The 18,773-nt window shown below is 37.4% G+C and overlaps 1 protein-coding gene across 13 annotated transcripts in view; it reads left to right on the forward strand.

Moving 5' to 3' along the window:
- CTNNA3 (catenin alpha 3) overlaps positions 1–18,773 on the forward strand; it is a 438,881-nt gene that overhangs the window by 246,240 nt on the left and 173,868 nt on the right. For all 13 annotated transcript variants that reach the window (XM_069019044.1, XM_069019041.1, XM_069019045.1 and 10 more), the window contains 2 exons: positions 9,596–9,676; positions 14,714–14,866. In XM_069019044.1, coding sequence (XP_068875145.1) covers positions 9,596–9,676; positions 14,714–14,866 — 234 coding nt within the window. The remainder of the gene's footprint in view (positions 1–9,595; positions 9,677–14,713; positions 14,867–18,773) is intronic.

Here is an 18,773-nt window from a genome sequence, read left to right on the forward strand (position 1 = left end):
ACTTAACCTTTTGCTTTTAATCTTCCGACTTTGTGTATTTTTAACATTTCTTAAACTTCACATGAAATTCAGTAGCACACATTTATAGCAAGAACATTAGATTTCAGCCAAGCATTTAATTTATTTCATTGAAAGTTGAAGGAATTAGTATAAATCTTAAAGGAAAAAGGTCTTTGAGATCCATGATATTTTTGCTTTACCCAACATATTCCTAATGACTTTTCTATTGATTCTGTTCTAGTTAGATGTTTCTCCTTTCTTTTTGTTGCTGTATTCTTCCATGGAGCTGATCACAATTATATGAAAATTTAGGTTCATTTTTAATAAATGAAATCCTTGGCTAATTGGAGATGTGAATAGTTAAAAAAATTAAACATGAAACTTAGAAATTTTAATTGAGACAAAAATTCTCTACAATGTTCAAGGTAAAAGTCCTGCAGAAAATGAACTTCCGACATGAAGTATGATTGCTATGTTAGAATGTCAGAAATATTGCATGCTGGGTTTGAATGTTTCCACAGGTATATTTGGGTTTTTTTCTGTGTAAAAATAAATAGGGGAAAAGCCACAGGGAATTTCTGCATAGAACTGCAGAGGAATATGCTGTGAATAGCAGACTCTCCTGATCTCATGTAGGATTCTGCAGATCCCTGCCCTGTAGGAGACTGTAATTTTCAGTTGTCTTCCCTGCATGCCATCACATACAGCCTCCCTTGTTCCATTTGGTAGCTGCTACTTTCAACAAATTGGAGCGTTTTTCTCTCTTGCAGCACAGGAGCCCAGGATCTTCAAACTTGTGCTGCAAGTCTAATCCAACAGCCCAAGTAACACACTGATTTCTCACTCTCCAAATCCATCTGTTGAATTAATGGCTATGCAAGGGCCTCTTTCTGCCAGCTGTCAGTGTAAAAAGCATCATTGAAGTGCTCTTCTACCAATCTCTTTTGTGTTCATTCCCCCACAAGTGCTAACAACAGAAACTATGTGACCTAGAGTAGATCTTCTCTAGCTAACAATAGTGTATTTTTAAATAACAGTTGAGTATTTGAAACATTTAGTTGTGAGCTTCTAGGAATACCACCTTGGAGCCATTTTATTCTGTTGCTATAAATAGAGGTATGTTTTGTTCAGGAGTGACTGAATTCACCCAGTGAGGTGATGTTATCAACTACCATTTGCTGTGATGATCCCCCAAAGCTCCTGTGTTCCTACCTCTCATATCATAGTCCTCTGTATAGACTGGACAAGTATAAAAAGAATTCACAGTCTGGACTCACTGTACACACAGGATCCTGGGGAGTATTTACCTGAAGTATTTGTAAATTTGAGAACTTAACTTAGTCCTCTCCCTAAAAGCTGGACTTTAATTCACTGCACATGCTTAAGTCCCTCCTGGCCTCCTAGATTCACATACTGCATCACAGTGTGGTGTTAAATTAAATTAATTACTGTGGATTAGAAAGGGATTAACTAATACAATTAATACATAATTAAATGGAATTACATTTTTTTGTCTGTTTGGGGTTTCAGTATTTAACTTTTATTTAGAAGTACAGTTTTGAACAGTCACATCCACAGCATGTGTGTTATATGAAATTACCAAGCTCTGCCTGGTTCAGAGCTGAAGTATTTGAGAAGTAGCTGTTTTCTAAGGTTTCTATCTGTAGGCCAAGTTCTGTCATGGGTCCATCCATATTTATCTCAAGCTGCTTTCTTGTGGAAAACTCCACAGAAACGTTAAAGTTATGTGGGAGTGAAAATCAGGGAAATTAATCTTCATTGCCCACCCAGTGTGATACAAAAGTGTGCTTCGTTTTTTGTTAAAAGATGTATCACAGCATGTCTGTTCTATGAGTGATCATGAATAGTATCATAGATATTTTCCAGAGTAATGAGTGTGCAACAACACAGCAAACTTCTTCTTTTACTGTTCTACCCTCCTTATCTCTTTGTGGTACTCTTTGATGTAGTGGAAGTACAAGGAGAAAGTGTGATGGTGATGGTACTGGATGGCATGGAGTGCCTGTGAGGACCTGGAAGATTTTATTTTTAGAAATTTTTTAGTCACCCTGTATATTTTAAAATATATATTATATGTATATTTATAATGCTGTTTGATTTGAGTGCTATTACACTCCTCTTAAGTCTACAGGAATCTGTTTGTGTAGTACATTGTGCATTAAAATACCACCTCAAAAGCTACAGTAAGCTTGTTTTTAATTTCTTGAAAAAAGCAGGATGTGCCTTTGCTGTGCTGCTTTGGAACCTGCACTAACTCAGTCTGTCCCTAGGTATGGCAGAATGTGAGTGGCTTAGTGCTGGACATTTTTCCCTATTTATGGCTGCTGTTAAAGACTGTAACTTTCAGATTTAAAGTACAGCTAAAACTTTTAAACAATCTGGATGAGAAATACTGTCTCAGCAACTCTACTATATTTTCTTTTGAATTTTCTTCTCCTTCCATCCCCTTCCTCTTTCTCATAGCAGCATATTATCTCGAAGCAATTTATATGATAGTTCATCATAGGAAAGTCTTACGCTGCTGCTGTAGAATTAGATTTTCTCCAACTAATTTTCTATTTTCCTGCTGTACAACTGCCAGAACACTTTGGTGAAAGGTAGATGGATATTCAATTAAAAACTTCTGTACTAGAAACTTAGAAAATTGCTTCTTAGTAAAAGGCAGATTAACCTTAAGTATACTTCCTGCTGTCAGTTCAACAGTATTGCTCTATTTCTACTTAGGTTTGCCTTTCCTTCCTGCATCATCTGTGAATGACAGTAACATCTGATTAAAAGAAATTTAATGCCGTTTTTGCTCCCTGCTAATTCCTCCAGTAAGCCTAGAGCTGAAATACAAACCAAAGTACTACTGACCTTTAAGGTTTCTCTATCAAGTTTTAAGACTGTCATATTTCAAATATGAAGTGCTGTGGCATTTGGTTTTTGCATTAGAAGTAGTAAGTGATGGTTGTATTTGCTCTGCAACACACCAATTATGACACATGCACTTCCCAGGACACTTCTCCCCAAGTAAGTACTGGAAAACTATGATGTTTTATCAAGATCATCTTGGAGTCATGCTGAACTTTTCTAATATTCCGAATGTGAAAAAGTAGGAGAAAAACTGATACAAGGAGATATTTGTCTTATGTATCAGAAAGAAACAATAAATATTTAGAAGAGTGTAGGTTCCTCGTCTTCTCCTATGACTGGATCCCAGTCACTTTTCAAGAGAATTTGTTATCCCAGGGATAAAAATCCCCACTCTGTCCTTTGAGACAGCCTGGCCGCCCTCCACACCTTCAGCTGATTGACACCAGTGTTTTGGAGAATGGATTAAAATGTGCAATATTATGCATATTCCAGCAACATAATTCTTTCTGAGATTTTAGGATTAATTTCAGTGGGGTTTTTTTCTGATAATTAAAGGGTTATGCATTCTAAATTTTTGTTTCTGGGTTTTTTAGGCTGTTTTATGCATGCTTATCTAGAATGAAATTTATATCGCAGTATTACAAACTATATGTAACTGAATGCCAGAAAAGGGTTATACTGAGAGGCTTTAAATTCAAGGCTGTTCCTGCATATTGATTGGAAAAGGGTAATTGACACAGGGAGGAGAACCCATGATACTCCAGTTGTAGCAGTGGAGGCTGAGGTAATTAATTTCTTCTGAGGTACTTCACATCTCACAGCGTTAGATCCATAGGGAGTATTCCATGAGGGCTTGAAGAGGAGAAAAATGACAATCTCATATTGAAGCTGTTGAGGAAAAAGCCCTATCTATAATGAGAAACAGTTCCACATGAAAGAGTCCTTATTTGCTCACTTGCATATGATTTTCCATACCCCTTTTTTAAAAATATGCTTACCTGTTTATCACAGAAATAGGTTTTCTTGAGCCAGGTGTCTTTAAAAAATTGCACTAGGGGTGGGTGTGTTAAAGTAGGGAATCTGTGTCACTGAGTGGAGGTGATTTTCAGCTTAAAGTACTTGTGGGTTATTCATTCTTTATGTTTCCCATATTAAAAAAGAAAGGTAATAAATGTACTCCAAAATTAATTTCCCTCTCCAGGCTTTTGATGTACAGTAAAATAGACTTTGAAATGCTGTATGAAAAGGCCTGGGAGCTTTTGGCTTTTCAAAGGAATTTTTGTCCTGTAAAATGTCAGAAATGTCAGATTCTGCCGTAACTTCCTTGTCAGAGGATTCCTTGAGTAACTTCTGAAATGTTCATTTAAGAGATTTCTCTGGCAGTGAATCCTGTGCATATAATTGTTCATGCATCTAAATAGTTCCACATTTCAATGAGGTTGCTTGTGCTCAAAAAGTTATTCCTATCCCCTTCCAGGATGGGGAACCAAGAGGTCTTTAAAACATTTTGTTTGCAAGCATGAGACATACTTAAAAAGAAGAACTGTAAACAACTGGCTCATTTTTGTGTTCCAGCCCAACACAAACTTGTCCACTGAGTTCTGCAGGTTTGGAGAAGGTCATTGTTTTGTTCTGGTGTATTAACCAGATATGGCACCTCCAACAAGCAATCTTGGGTTTTACTTGGACATTGCACTTTGAGGAACAAGTTGAAAAATTGAAAGGTAAAATAATATGAAAATTAATTCTGCATTTAAAGGACAAATCCCAGGGCCTAGTGGTACAAAGGAATACAAGGAGGTTCTGTCTCAGACTTGGTATTTCTCACAGGTGTTTCATAGCCAAACAGTCATCTTGGATTTTTTTCACTATGTGACCTTCAAGATGACAAATTCTTTGTTTCCTCCCAGCAAAGAATGCAGGAAGTGGTATTAGTTTTATTTAACTATTGATGGCTGAAGCACTGTGTTAACTAATTGTGGCAGAAGTGAACCAACTGGGATAAATGAAGACTGCAACAGGATTGAACTGGATCATCGCTTATAAAGGCTTACAGGCTTCATTGGGGTTTTTTGAGACAGATGCTTGTAGGCATCTTTGTTGAATTCCACAACAGGATTTGAAACATCAGGGTTTCTATAAGCTGTGTATGAAAAAAGAAATTTGTCTTTGCACAAAAAATTCAGGTGTGGAAATTTCCCAAGTAATGACAAAATTGTTTCACCGTGCAAAATAAATTGTAAAACTGCTTTTTATACTATTTTTTAAAATCTTATGGTTTTGCTTAGAATTCACAATGACTTTATAACTCAGAAGAAGAACCATTTATAAATTCCATATGCAAAAAAAGTCATTAAATGTTACATGCGAAATTGTAACAACAGACATCAAATGCTTGGTATCTATAGAGTCTGTGACTTCACTTTAATGTCCTACCTAAGTTGTGTGAGAGTTTGTTTCTTTGGGGTTTTTTTGATTAAGGTACAATGAACAGGACCCTCTAATTGCTCAGCATAGGATTATTTTCAGTCAACACAGCCTGAAACAGTCAGTCATTTAATTAGAGCTCTGACATTTATTAAGCTATTGTAGTATTGATTGGCTTCTTTTTTTTTAATATTTACGTAGAGAACTGATTATGATAAACATGCTAGTCTTTTAAAAAATAAAATTGTTCTTGGACACATAGAACTATATGAAAAGTTGTTTATCACAGAGTCATGGTACAGCTGCTGGAGACAATTGACAGAGGGCAGGTTTAGATCAGATATTGGGAAGAAATTCTTCCCTGTGAGGGTGGAGAGGCCCTGGCACAGGTTGCCCAGAGAAGCTCTGGATCCCTGGAAGTGTCCAAGGCCAGGCTGGATGGATCTTGGAGCAACCTGGGACAGTGGAAGGTGTCCCTGCCCATGGCAGGGGTTGGAATGAGATGGGCTTTAAAGTCCCTTCCAACCCAAATCATTCTGTCATTGTGGGATAAACAAAGAAAATTATGCTAGTGGATTGGATTTTTTTTCTATTTATTCCTCCCAAGATTGTGCAATGGGTATTTGGGAACAGACACATCCCATGAAACAAAACGTGCTTAATTTCTGGCCGTAAGCCTTTAAATATGGAGATCTATTAGCCTAAGTACTAGAAGAGATTAGATGAACACTTAAGTAGTTCTGCCCATATCTTCCATGTAATCTACTGATCAGTGTAACTATCAGGTAAACATTTGTAGGCCTTCAGGAGTATCAACAAAGTGAAATTAGAGCCCTCCTTAGAGTATCTATATAGTCCTTTGTTTCAGCTCTCTGCAACTTGACAAAGTCTGAAGCTTATGGAATTCCTGCAGTCTTTGTTGCCGCTGGTAACTGTTGGCATGTACCCACAAAGGCTTGGCTGGGGACTTGTTCCTGAGCCCTGCAAGGCTGTGCAGCCAGTGCAGATGTCTTGGTTTGCATCTGTGTTCCTTGGGGTGCTGAAGGACCTGTAAAGCCTAGGAAGGTCACAATCCCCTGCTGGTATAAATGAGTTCCATCGAAACCAGTGGGGATATGGCCATGTGTTTCAGCTGACAGTCTGCCCTTAGATATGTCCTGGTTTAAATGAAAATCCAGCAGGAAAGATTTTCTTCACATGTGGTTTTTGAGGCATTAATTAATGTGGTTTGCCAGTGTGTGAAATAGGCCTGTATTATTTGCAGTACCCAGCATTTACCTTTGGGCTATCCAGTGTTAATTAAAAATACTTACTTTCCTTCAGTGGAATATTAATAACAGTGTGACGTCGTGCTTGTAAAATGTTTCAAATGTTAAAAATGCATTGAAATAGGAACTGGATATTGCTTTTAGGATCTTCATGAGGGAGCCATATAGTTGTTACTACATATATTTTACAGGAAAAAACAGTAGGTGAGTGCAGGGTAACTGAAAGGCTCAACTGCCTAGTTTTTAAAATCCAGACCCAGAATAATGTGCATAATTTTTGTAGCCCTTTTCTTAATTCAGTCAATCTGTACAAGAAGGAACTATTTCAGGATAGGCTTGTTTGTTTTGAAGTACAGCAGTCACAAGAAGGACATTAGTTGCCAAGCAGATGCAGAGTATTGCAACTCCAGACGCGTGAGTTCTGTCACTGGGGAGTGAGACAGCTGCACTCTGCTGAGTGTGGAGGTGCTCAAGTCACCTTCGGTTTCACTGTGCCAGCCTTTCAATGTACACTTGTAAAACATTACATCTGCTCTTTTTCGATTATTCAAGAGTGGAGTCATCTCGTGTAGCTCTTGGACTGTTACTGCCAGATCCGAGGTGGAGGTCTGCAGAGGAATGTGGACTCACAGGAGTACTTCAGATCCCAAGGTACTTGGGACTAATGGATGTTACTCTACAGAAGCAGGAGAAGGCAACATGAGGCCAGTGATGTTTGAGAGTGTTCCCACAGGGGACTTTGTAGCCAGGTGTCCCCCTGACTGGAAAAGACTGTGTATGATTTTGAAGTTCGTAAGTCTTTATAAGTAGAATTTATCCAAACAGTACTGTGGGTTTTTTAATGTTCAAATTTCTTTAGGGGAGAATGAGAGTCTGAAGTCATGAGGTTACCTGCACTCTGGACTTGTCCATATTCTACAGCCTGAAGCTGCATTTACAGTGCATTTGCAGTGTATTTATTTCTTAGGGAAAACATGAGGTGAAGAATAACTTCATTTACAGTTATATTTGCTCTCTAAACATTGACTATATGGTAAGAATTTGCAAATAAAGTATTTTTAATTTGTTCACTGTAATATTTTATGCCACTTGCTGCCTGAGGTTATTTCATATTAGCTGCTTCAAAGATTTAGGTTAGCTTACAGCCAGTTGTATCATTAGTGGCCACTGTTGAAATTACAGATTACCAGAGAATTCGAAAAATATCCCAATATTTTGCAATGATTTTTTCTTTGTAGGAAAATAGGCTCTAAATATAAAGCTTTCAAAGGATTTGCCAATGCATCCTCATAGTCTGAAAATGCATAGGTATAAGCTGAGTTGTATCCACAGTCTTTCCTGGCCCTGTTTACCTGGCAGTTCAGAAGGGATCATTTTGTTGTCAAGGTTGACAAGAGCTTGCAAAGCATAATAGAAGAGTCATTATTTACTTTGGTTCCTGTGCAAGCCTTGGTACAAGAAATGATGGCATTGCTGTGGAACAGAAAGTGAGTATCCACCTCCAGGGATTCTTTGCAGGTTTTAAGGTGAAGTTCATACCTTTCTCCAAGACCTGGTTTTGATCATCTGTTCCCTGAAAGACTATAGGCAATTTCAGAAATAGAAGGTCATAGGAGATTTTCTAAGTCTCCCTGAAAATACAAGCTCAATTTTAAAATTAGTTTTTCCTTTCAGTTGATAGAGAATGTGCTAATAATTTCAAGACATTTTTGACATTGCACATTCAGTTTTAATGTAAGAGTTCTTTTCTTGTCACCTCTAGGTTTTGTTTTAATATTAAGCATATTGTCCTGTTCATAAGTTTCTTTAATAAGGAAATAACTCTGATTGAAGTATGATATATAGATAACAAGGTTGTACTCCTAGGTGCCTACCAAGATATTACTACTTTCATATTAATTTTAATGTTATTTACAAAATGAGACAGTCATGTTCATAATGGAGACTTCCTGGTGGTCTGTAAATGAAGTCCGAATACTGTGGTCAGTGTACACAGCTATTTCTTAGCATTTATGAGAATCTGGTTCTTTGTGCTGTAAATGTCATGTGTGCTGACTTTGTGTAAAGAACCACTGTTTGTGGTTCTTTCCTTTAGACCAGGGCAGTCCAAGGTGGTGAGCAATGATTGCTTGCTTTGGGCAAATAAAATTCATCAAGCATTTTGGGTTTTCATGTAGTTTCTGTACTAACAGGAAAAAAAAAAAATCAAACCAGCTAGTAGGCACAGAAGTTTTATGGTAATATTGTAGGGAAAAAAGGCTGAGCAGTCCAGTAAAGTGTGGAGTACACTTTTCAAATAGGTAACAATGATAGAAGCATTTTGCTTATAGGTGGAAATAAAAAGAATAAGATTGTTTAGAAAGTATACAACTGATTCTCTTCAGACCTCTCAAATACCTCAAGAACTCAATCTTCTAGGTGCTGAGAAGGAATGTGCTGTTGAATGAAGAGATTGCCATTTCATGGACAGTGTTTGCATTGCAACATCTTGGACATTCCAAAACTCACCTATTCTGATTTACAGGAGGAAAATAATGAATGCTGCAGACAAAAGCATAACCAAATTGCATTGTGGGCACCTGAACTTGTACATTAGTTGTAGAAAGAGAACAGTATTTTTCACATGAACAGGATATTAATGAATTGACATAAATATGATTGTTGTTGTTATTGTTATTACTATTACTAATCATCATCACCATCATCACTATCATCATAATTCTATTAATGTTGTTGTTGATTACACTAGGAGTATTACAGCAATTCAGAAGTTAAGAAGTGTTTATTTTGTTCCTACATACTGCTTCTAAAGCATGTGTTTTGATTCAGCAAATTATGTTTAACATCACAAGTGGGCATTCTGTGAATATTGTGGTACTGGCTCTTGAAATATATGGAAAATTTGAAAAATCCTCCAGCATGTATGATTTACCAAATGCTCTGATGCACTGGGGACACAAAGAATGTGCTTGCTAAGGAATCCCAGATAACCACTGATGTGTTTTCTGTCCCATTGATTGCAGACTGACAAGGCAGAGAAAAGCAATGCCTTGACTGTTGCCATAGACAGTATGTGCAAGAAGACCAGAGACCTCCGCAGACAGGTGAGCACCTGGGCAAATGAAAAGGGAGAAAAAGGTCTTGAGAGATTCTTTTCAAAATTGCTGTTTTCAGTTTATGCATTTTGAAAATAAGAATTTTTTTCATATTAAAAATGTATTCATGACAATTTGCACTATTCCACAGAATATTTACATACCAGTTTTCAAAATTCTGGGAGAAAACCCTGCCAAATGATACTGGCTGAATATATATATGTACATGGCAAAACTCTTCATGTATGCATGTCTAAATATATTTGCTGTAGATATATATCAGTAATGTACTCTGGCCATCAAGATTTGTTTAATTTTCAATAAGCTTGAATTATTACTGGTTGTTGGAACAGACACCTTGAAGGAACTACTGAGTCACTGCGTGTGGGTCTTTACAGTTGTCAGAACTCTTAGCCCACAGGAGGGCCCTTGGAATGCCTAATCCACAGTCCACCCCCCTCATTTTACATGCCAGTGTCCTAAAACTAATGTGAGATATGGACCAAAATCCACTATTTCAGTGAAGTGCAGAAGGTTAGCAGTAGGCATCAGCTGTGTTTACATCCTTTCTCTGCAAGAAATACCTTTGAGAAAAATTGCAAATTATGCTGAAAGTGTGTAATGTGCCAGTTCAGAAAAAAAACCCCTAGAAAGCCAGTAGTTCTTTCAGCCAGGCTGCCCCAACCAAGTGTATGAAAATTTACAGCTACACAGACCATGAGAACACCTCTTTCATCCTATCTCTCTCAGGCTGTTTATCAACTCCCTGGTGGAAGACTATCCCTCCCAACTTTGTGTTAGTCTTGCAGGCCAGCCTGTGCTTCAAGATGAGGAATAAATTCCTTCCTGCTCCCATTATCAGCCAGGGGAAACCTTGAAAAATGAGAAGAATATCATATAAATATAGTGTTTACAACTAACTAGCTATCCAATTTCTGCTTACCTTCAGTCAAAAATATGTTCAGTGCAGAGACCTGCCTCACCAGCTCAGTGTGTCTAGGAGCTCTCCCATTCATGCTCTTCCAGCTTATAATACTTTACTGACTCTGTTACAGTGGTTAGAAGCTGTTAACTAATTCAATTTGTGTCTTTCTGTACACCTTTGGAAAATGTTCAGGCTGAATGTAATCATGACCAATTTATAGTCAATCTAGAACCAGTAATTTTCTCTTAGGAGAACAGCTCTGTGTTTCTTGACATTTTTTTCCACTGGAAAGCATTTATGAGATATATTTTATTTATTTCCTCCAATTCTATGTTCATACATATGAATTGCATAAGAATTGTTTTAGGAAGAGTGGTTAGTGCATGCCTAATTCCTGATCTGGGAGACAAGAAATTGTGAGTTTTTGTGCCTGCAGATACTGCAGTACAGTCTTATTTGCTTTTACTTATGAACTTTCCTTATTCTGTCTCCCAGCAATTTTACAAGAAACGTGACAATTGTTGTTTGCTTTACTCTTACAGCTTTTATAATACTTTATTGTTTAATGATACTGTGTACCTTTGCTGCTATTCCATCAGGCACTCAGTGAATTCAGGGCTGTGGTGTGCAGTGTACCTGCTTGCAGTCATGACTAGGATTGCCTCTGCAAAACTGGGGTTAAAGATGAAACCTTATAAAGCTATATTTTTAAAATCTGTTCATTAGTACCCAATAGACAAAACCATCAGAGGGGTGCTGTCCCAGCCAGCAGTCTGGCTGGGGGTTATGCCATGGGCCCCTTTGAAGCACCTTTGCACACCACAGCAAGGGGAGTGAAAAAAGGCTTGTGTCTGGCAAGACTTGAAGGCAAAAGTAGCTGTCCCCAGAACAGCGTATTCTGGGAGATGTAAAAATTCTCAGGCTTTTCAAGACAAGCTATTTGCATTCATTTCAGGAGCTTGCCCACTACTTCTGGGGATTTTAAACCATTCTGATTTATTTTGATTTTTACTAGTATTGTGCTGGAGATGTGCATGTCACTTCTGTGTGTGCAGTTTTACCTGGATCACTGCTTCCCTGCCGAGGAGAGCTGGACAAATATTTAGAAAGGAATTGCCTATTCATTCCAATTTGTAATTATGTGAAATTACCACACTCAGTTCTTGCCTCCCAGTTCTTTCCCAGTGTAACATGAATGGACTGCACAGATGTTTCTCCTATGGTTTTTCTGCAGTTCTGGCTGGTTGGTTGTTTTAATAAATGTTATTCCTGATGATATTTTTATATTTCTATGTTACCTCTTCATCATAGATTGCCTTCCTGGCATCCCTTTGAAACAGGAAAGGGAGATCCTTCAGTAACAGCTACTCTGAGGTTTGTCCAGGCCTTTTGCCAGGGTAGTCTTGTGAAGGAAGAGGCAAGTAGAGGCAAACACACTTTTCTGTACTCATCAATACTAATGTTGAGTAGTGTTGCAAACAGCTGCTGGCATTTTCTTCTCTACCCTCCACTGTTTTTGACAACCTTCTGTCCCATGTTTTATAAACAATATGCTTCTATGTTATTTTTTAATACATTTCAGTATCAAAACAAAAATTCTCCATGCTTCTGCTTCTGCAACAGTCTGCTCAAAGGGTAAATGTAAGACCTTGCATCTTAAGAAGAAAACAATTTGTCTGACATCATCCTCCCCCTCCTTTCCCTCTTCTGATGGTGTCTCTTTCACTTAAAAATATGAGAAAAAGTTTAATTATAGCACAATAACTTTGCTAACATTGCCTGCTGGCACTACGGTGCTGTCCTTTGTTCATATGCCTTCCTTTCTGGCTACTTAGCTTTTAGCATTTTGCCCTACAGGTGGCCAGATTCAGAAACAGACTTACTGAGTCATGGAAAAAATGCTTGTTAGGATTAGCATGAAAAGAAATAGATATTTCTTCAGATATTCCTTTTTTCTTTTGTCTTTTCCTTCTTTTTCTATGTTGTATTTCTTTGTTCTTTAATGCTATACAAGCCATTCTTTGAAACTCTCAGCTTCATGTATTCCTTTGCAAAGCTGGAACAGGAACATCATTTCAAACTTGTTTGTATTCAGCAAAGACACAGCATTATCTTTGTTTTTTTGAAGAAAATATGATTTGCTGCATAATTGCAGGATAGAGCATTTCTTAGAACAAAATAATAATGATAATTTCTGCATGAAAGGTTAATTGAGCCAAGAAAACCAGTGAAAAGCTATAGCAAAGAATTATGCAAGGAGAGATAAAATTAGGCTGTGGGTTGGAAATTGGATGTCTCAAGCTCACCACAAATGTGACTGAGGTTACTGTAGTCACAGTACACTAAGGGTGTGAAAGTCCTGCAGTCTGGGCTGTACAGAGCCCCAGAATATTTCTGTTGGAGATAATGAATCATTGGGCATAGATATGATGGGTTCCACAACTTTTTGTTGGTTTTTTTTTGTAAATTGACATCTTAATTTTTAAACTGTGACTCCTCAAGGTCACATTAATGTACCTAATTTTAAACAGGTAAGAATATCTGTTTTCTTAAGTTGAGCCTTTACAACACAAGTCTTAACTTGGCAGGACTCAGAGGTTTGATGTATTTTATTTCTGGTAGTGAAACTTTCTAATAACTTTTTTTTTTTTTTTAAATTCCAGCCTGAATAAAGCTGAGAATGTAAGAAATCAAATTTTGTATTGGAATCCCACTTTGTCTTTGTAAATTACTTTTCAGAACGTACACTATCTAGACAGTATATCCTATTGTGATAGGCTACAGTAAGGAGACAAAGAAACCATTCCAAACATAAATTGCTTGTGTTTGTTTGAGAGGTTTGTCTGTCCATCTGGTGGGTCAATGAGAGCTGACTTTAGGTGGTGAGGCCATCCAAAAGCTAATGGTGGAATTCATATCCAGATCTTGTCTGATTATCAACAGATTTCTCCACAATTCTTTCTGCTGTGCAGCATGGGCCCTGTCCTACCTACAAACACAGCAGCAGCAAAAAGACTGTGTTTTTTTCTATTTTTCTTGTGGTAGGAGTCTTTACTTCTACTGAGTTTTCACACAGATGCATTGGAGCAAAACACAAAGTGAAAACAGGTACTTTGGCAACAGCTTGTAAGGGCTTAAAAACATTCTATGTCCTTTTCTGTTCCTATCAGTATCTTTTCTATATACTGTAAAAATATTGGAGTAGGAAATTCAAAGAACTCTACAATTAAGTTGCATTTTGTGTATTGTTCCAGTTGATATGTTTGTTGTAGTGCTGCATGATCTAAATGGACAGTTGTCACGTGTAGATAACATGCAAAATAACCTCATAAGTGATGTCCCAGTGATCAGTTACAAGCTTCTGTGACGCCTAATTTAAGACAGGTAATTTATAGCAGAATGTTTCACTTCTTTAATAATTTAAGTTAGAAGTTCAAGAACAATTAATTTAAACAGAGAAAATTGAACTTCAGCCTCATTTATAGATCTTCTTGCTCTATTAATACATTATCAGGTGGCACAATCAGTAATCTCATTGAATAATTACCATGAACGCTGCCATTCTGCAAACCAGACCGTGTCGGTGGGTTTCCCAGCAAGAAAATACTTGGGTAATTTTGGAATTATGAAAACAGGGGATATATATATTTTGTGAGTACCAAGATGATTAAATTAATATTTTCTTTGTAAAACTAAATAGCCTTTTCCCTTGGCATCTGAATTACAAGGAAGAATACCCAGGAGATATGAGGTCTGGGCTAATTGATTTTTCATGTGTGGAATTGCTTAAGTAGCCTGTTTATGAAGGAAGGGGAATATTCTTTTGGCTCCCTTGATTTCAAGAGGACCAGTACATGTTGGAAGTGTTTTATGTGCTGGTACTCACACATACAAACAGACGTATTTACCTAGTGGCGTATTAAAGTTGTCCTTAAAATTAAATACAGTTTTCTGTGTAATACATAAATTGTAGCTGCCATACGTTTCAGACCTATGGTGCAAATAATGCAGGAATACAGTGTGTACATGTTGGTGTTATAAAATAGGAATGGACAATAATTACAGCAGACTTTAATGAATAGTCCAATTAGCAGGTACTGATGTACTGCTTTCTTTTGCAGCTCCGGAAAGCCATTATAGATCACATCTCAGACTCCTTCTTAGACACCACTGTTCCACTGCTAGTTCTCATTGAAGCTGCTAAAAATGGGAGAGAGAAAGAAATAAAGGAATATGCTGCTATATTTCGAGAACATACCAGCAGGCTTGTGGAGGTATGTTGGATGGAATTGCACTTTTTTTGGAATATGTGTTGTGACTTGCCATTGAACATTCCCTTTGCTGGCAGATATCAAAAAAATGTTTAAAGCTGGCGTTTCATGAAAGAATAAATAAATGGCCTTGAGTGATAGTAAATGTACTCCATTTTTCCATAATGGTATGTAGTAAGACAGAGGGCTTTGTGCTTGTATAGCATTTCATTGCATAGAAATTAGATGGTGTGGAATTATAATTTAAGAAATCAGTATAAGCCTTTCCACAAAGATATTCAGTGGGAATTTGATTAAATGTGTGTTTCTGGGAGTATTAGCTCACAGTGTTCAGGATCCTGCAGCCCAAACTACAGAAGACACCGTGTGAGTGTCAGTTGTTTGCCAGCTTTCTTCCTTGGAAAGTCTGTAATCTCTGCAGTGATTTGCTGAAGGGGAAACAGGGCTCTGACACAGTTTAGAGCCAGGAGCCTGCTGGCAGAATCATTGAATATTCTCAGTTGGAAGGGACCCACAAGAGTCATTGAGCCCAGCTCCTGCCTCTATGCTAAATGAATTCCCCTGCACACATTGGAGACTCAGGATTCATTTCTAAAGGATGTACTTCTTTATTGCTTATAAATGATACTTCTTTATTTATAAAATTTAGAGATTTGCAGATATAACTGGGGGGAGATTTTTGTTTGTTGGACAGTCAGTCCTGCAAACATGACTAAATATGCATCGACCTAAATTCATTTGAACTGGAGCTTGGAACACTGCTGGAATACTAAAGTCAGAAATTTACAGCAATATTATCTCAAGTGCCTGTAAGGAATGCATTAGTAATTTTGTGGGGTGTTTTAGCTTTTGGTGCTTTTGTGTGCAGTAATGCAAAAATGGGAAAAAAATCAATGAATTCACTCTGCGGATGAAAATTTACTTAGAAAAACTATTTGACTCAGAATTAATAATTAATCTTGAGTGATCTAGAGATAATGAAAGAAAAATAGGTAAAGAACTAAAGTAAAAGTAGGGTATTGCATTTATGTTTCTCTTCATGGTCATGCAATTACAGAATAAGAATAGTTGTTATTCTTTGATTTACAAGAGTATCTATTTTGACCATGCTGCAAAATCAAATGACAGCTGAAACACAAACTCAAAGTTGCAAGCTTTTCAGATTTTTAATACTGAAGTTAAACCATCCTGAAGTGACTTCATTTTTAGAAAGAGCAGGTGATCATTGAAGATCAAATAACTTGACTGAATTTCTGAGTCCAGCTGAAATACCCAAATCATTATTCATTTTAGAAGATGTAAGCCTAAAATCCAATATTCATTTCCTTTCATGGGTTTGAATTTGTGTCCCAAATGCAAGGAATAGCTGGCCATGAGTGTGGGTGTGTGATTAGAGGGACTGATGGCTGCACAGATTCACTGCCTGGAGAATCCACAGACTGGTCTTGCTGTATGTGTGAATACACTCTGTGTGTGTGTGTGTATGTATTTATATTTATGCTGTGACTCAATGTGCTGCCTACAGTGAAGAAAACTTACTTTTAAAGAGAGCCTGTATGCAGTGCCACCTCCTATTGTTGAATTAGTTGTTCCAAATGTCACTTTACTGGGGATTATATCGTGGGCTGCTATTGAAAATTAACTTCAATTTTACGTTATGTTATTTTCTGGATATCTACTAGAACTAAGTATTGTATTTAAAATTTACTTACATTGGTTTAATGCTCTTACCAGTATCTCTAAGCAAGATCTTGATTGATGGCTTTTTGATAAACTGTATTTATCAACTGCTAAACTCTCCAGCAGATTAATTAGGTGGTAGTTGTACTGCATCCATCAACTGTGATCCTATCCGAGGTAAAACAAAACAAAAATGAAAAAAACATTAACAGCTAGGCAAGTGCCATAAAGGGCCTTTGTAGATTTATCTCATTTTTAAGAAAAATTTAATCATTTCCAACAGCATCATGTAAGAGAAAGAAATATGGCAGCTGTTTTGGGGAATGTTTAATACCAATTAAATTTATATAAATGGAATAGCTTTTAGATGCATTAGAGCAGTTATTAGAGCAGTTCTGGAAGCATATTTTGGGTTTTAGTGGCCTAAATCATGTTAAGCTGAGAATACACGTATTTTTAAATGGATGTACTGGAGCACTGTGCTCTTGCTTTAACTTCTCAAGGAAAATAGTATGGATAGAGTTGGATCTGACTGTGGTTTGCAGAAGCCTGTGTGCTTATGAAACACACACATACTTCAGAACTGAGATGTGGCACATATGCTTGGAGCTTGGTTTCCAGCTGAACACGGGGCCATGGATAATGCATGTGCTATAGAAATCAGGTCTTCTCTAAGCAGGGAGCCTGATTCTGCAAGAAGGGCAGGACAAATCAAAAGGAGTTGAGTTGCCTTTGGATCCTTGCTATTTCTGTTATCCCTTTATTTATCACAGAATTTATGTTTCTTGGTGAAAATTCTTAATGTGTAAACATCACTTGTCCCCTTTGGGACAGGTGCCCAGCCTTTAGCCAGGGAGATGTTCCACAGCATGGTGTTGCCTCTCTCTGTAAGACTTGGAGTTGGATGACAGGTTAATTCAAGATCTAATCCAGAAGAAAATTCCCATAACTGATGAGAAAGTTGCCAAGCATTAATGTATTTTATTAGAGGGCTCTTAAATGACAAGTATGATTTGCATGTTTGCAGGAGAGGCCTCACATTCTTTCCTTTGTTGTTTATTTCCTGCACTGACACAAGAGACAACAAACAAATTACCTTACAACTTTGAGGTTATACAAATCTGAAAGCCAGTCGTGTGTGCTGTTGCAGAAATGGGCTTCACCTCTGCTACTGAAAATAATTTAAGTATTGAAGTGCCAGATCATAGGTGGCATGTATCTGGCTGTGGAATACTGACACAATAGGTGTAATTGAAATATTTTAAAAGCTAAACAACTAAGAAAAATGTTGCAGAAAAAGGCACAGAGCAGTAACTGTACCAGAGAAGGCTGGTGAGACATCAGGTCATTGAAATACAACTATGAAAGCAGTTTTACCATCTAGGTGTAGTTGTGGCATTGAGGGAGCTGGGTGGCTTGTGGGCACCAGATGATAGAGCAAAGGTCAATGATACAAGCAAAGGTACCCATACTGTTAAATACATAACACCTTGTTTAGCAGATTAAAAAAGGGTGTTTTTTTCTTTTGTCAGCTGCAAGTAGACTTTCTGGAGCATGGGACATAGTGGAGCTGCTTGCAACCACTGAGAGGTGAAAACCAGCTCAGATGCTGACAATCCCTAGGTTTTATTTAGGGGAACAAAAGCTAAGAAAAAAAACCCATTTGCATTCTCACTGTCCTTTGTTTCTGACTGTAAAGCACTCTAGGTGTGGGTCTGATCCCACTAAACCTTTGACATCTCTAGCATCCTGTGGTGAAGAATTTCACAGCCTATGTGTTGTGTAGAGAAGTGTCTGTGAAACCCCCACATGACCTTTTCTTTTGCTGTCTCTGAATTCTGGTATCAGAAGAGAAAATGAGCACTAGTCCCTATTTGCCTTCTCCATGCCACTTACGCTTTCAAATTTTTTTATTGTTTCCAAAGTATTTCTGGTCTTTTAAAATTTTCCTTATTTGGAAGCCACAAAAGGATCAGCTTGTTCCCTTCCCTGTACCTTTTCCAGCACCTTGCAGCCCATGAGGTGGGAGGACAGAACTGTGCATGCTAATCAATACAGTCAAGATATTTCACAGAATCACAGAAACTGTTGTTTTTTCCTCACAAAACAACTGAATTTCATCTATGTTATCATTTATTCATCTAGTACCATGACATCCTTTTGCAAATCTTCATTAGTTCTTTTATTTACTGCTCTAAACAACTTGTTAAAATGTGTGTAAACAAAATTT

Source organism: Aphelocoma coerulescens, chromosome 6 (genome assembly GCF_041296385.1).
Source record: "Aphelocoma coerulescens isolate FSJ_1873_10779 chromosome 6, UR_Acoe_1.0, whole genome shotgun sequence".
NCBI lineage: Eukaryota > Metazoa > Chordata > Aves > Passeriformes > Corvidae > Aphelocoma > Aphelocoma coerulescens.